Source organism: Lutra lutra, chromosome 15, assembly GCF_902655055.1.
Source record: "Lutra lutra chromosome 15, mLutLut1.2, whole genome shotgun sequence".
NCBI classification, from domain to species: domain Eukaryota; kingdom Metazoa; phylum Chordata; class Mammalia; order Carnivora; family Mustelidae; genus Lutra; species Lutra lutra.
The window spans coordinates 43,863,490-43,865,778 of NC_062292.1; the positions used below are offsets into that span (position 1 = coordinate 43,863,490).

Here is a 2,289-nt window from a genome sequence, read left to right on the forward strand (position 1 = left end):
CGAGGATGCGGAGAAAGAGGAACCCTCACGCACTGTTGGTGGGAATGCAAACTGGTGCAGCCACTCTGGGAAAACAGTATGGAGGTTCCTCAAAAAATTAAAAATAGAATTACCATATGATTCAATAATTCCACTTCTGGGGATTTACCTGAAGGAAATGAAAAATTAACTTGAAAAGGTATCTGTACCCCCATGTTCACTGCAGCATTACGTATAATAGCCAAGGCATGGAAACAACCTAAGTGTCCGTCAGTGGATGAATGGATAAGGAAAATGCAGTGTGTGTGTATAATAGAATATTATTCAGCCCTAAAAAGGAAGGAAATCCCACCAGTTGCAACAACATGGATAGACCTTGAGGGTGTTATGCTAAGTGAACTTAGCATAGTTAACATAGATAACTTAGATATAACTTAGATAAATACGATACAATCTCACATGTGGAATCTAAAAACACAAAAGACAGTAAACAAAAAACACCCAGCCTGCAGATAGAGAAAACAAATTGGGGGTTGCCAGAGGCAGGGCATGGGAGCGTGGGAGAGATGGGAACAGGGATCAAAAGGTACAAGCTAGCGTGCTTCTGAGTGTAGTCGGTGAGTTTCCCGCTTTCCAGGTAAAGTATGGCTAAAAGCTTACGGAGTAAGTGGAAGAGGAAGATGCGTGCAGAAAAGAGAAAAAAGAATGCCCCAAAGGAACTCAGCCGACTGAAAAGTATTCTTAAAATAGATAGTGATGTTTTAATGAAAGATGTTCAAGAGATAGCAACTGTGGTGGTACCCAAACATTGTCAAGAGAAAACTCAGTGTGTGGTACAAGATGAAAAAGATGACATGAAAATGGAGACTGAAATTAAGAGAAACAAAAAGAGTCTTCTAGACCAGCATGGACAGTACCCCATATGGATGAACCAGAGACAAAGGAAAAGGCTGAAGGCAAAGCGAGAAAAAGGGAAGGGGAAAAGCAAAGCAAAAGCAGCAAAGGCGGCCAAGGGTTTGGCCTGGTAGACTCTTAAAAACTTGAAAACCCCTACATGGGACAGGTCTTTGATTAGAATGTATACATGGGTTTCAATTTCCACCAAGCGAAAACTTTGTTTCCAGATTTAACTTGACCCTGTTCTTCAATTCAAACCCACCTTAACTCCTCAACTTTGTTTTGGGATCTTGAATAAAATATTCTCATTGATAAAAAAAAAAAAAAAAAAAGGTACAAGCTTCCAGTTACAAAATAAGTCCCAGCAATGTCATGTGCAGCATGGAGAGTGTAGTTAATAATACCTTCTTAACCTAGGACCCTGAGATCATGACCTGGGCAGAAGGCAGAGGCTTGACCCACTGAGCCACCCAGGCGCCCCTCATTTGGGATTTTAAAGTTAATTTAACTACAAGTTTCTTACAGGAAACTGAACTAAATGCATAATGTTGTCAAATTTATTCTTCTGCATTCTGTTCATACATGTATGTAGCTTCTACTTGGTTGAAATAATCTTGGTATAAAATAAAAAGGTTCTAAATCCATTTAAAAAAATAATAATACCTTCTTAAATACTTGCAAGTTGTTAAAGGAGGAGAGCATAAAAGTTCTCATCACAGGAAAATTATTTTGTAATTATGTGTGCTGATGAATGTTAACAAAGATTATTCTGGTGATCATTTTGCAATATATATGATTATTATATATAATATGTTGGTTATTTGTAATAATTATGTTATACACCTAAAACTAATATAATATTATATGTCAATTATATCTCAATTTTACTTACTATTGTTTATTCATTTATTTATTTAATATCTCAATTTTAAATATTAAAAAACAATAGGGGTGCTTGGCTGGCTCAGCCAGTGGAGCACGTGACTCTTAATCTCAGGGTCATCAGTTCGAGCCCTACATTGGGTATAGAGATTCCTTAAAAATGAAATCTTTAAAAAAAAATTTAAGAACATTAATAAATAATTGAGTAGTTGCACATGCAAAAACAATTTTTAGTTGTTAAAAATCAATGGTATTATTATTAATACTAGTATTAAAATCTGGTTCATTCTGACCTTCTCCCTTGTTGCTAGTAGAGTAAAAGCCAACATTAAAATGTGTGATACGTAGGGGCACCTGGGTGGCTCAGCCAGTTAAGCATCTGATTTTGGCTCAGGTCATGGACTCAGGGTCCTGGGATTGAGCCCCGAATCAGACTCCACGCTCACTGGCGTGTCTACTAGTCCCTCTCCCTCTACCCCTCCCGCCACTTGTTCTCTCTCTCATATAAATAAATAAATAAAATCTTTAAAA

General features: G+C 37.2%; 1 protein-coding gene across 1 annotated transcript; it reads left to right on the forward strand.

Moving 5' to 3' along the window:
* The first annotated feature begins 576 nt into the window (after positions 1-576).
* LOC125085940 (uncharacterized protein C12orf31 homolog) lies at positions 577-1,187 on the forward strand. The gene has a single exon (XM_047704900.1). The coding sequence runs from the start codon at positions 624-626 to the stop codon at positions 1,005-1,007; it is 384 nt and encodes a 127-aa protein (XP_047560856.1). The 5' UTR covers positions 577-623; the 3' UTR covers positions 1,008-1,187.
* The last annotated feature ends 1,102 nt before the right edge of the window (positions 1,188-2,289 follow it).

Bases quoted from the DNA above. Each gene is read 5' to 3' on its own strand.
- LOC125085940 (XM_047704900.1), top strand. From the start codon at position 624: ATGGCTAAAAGCTTACGGAGTAAGTGGAAGAGGAAGATGCGTGCAGAA.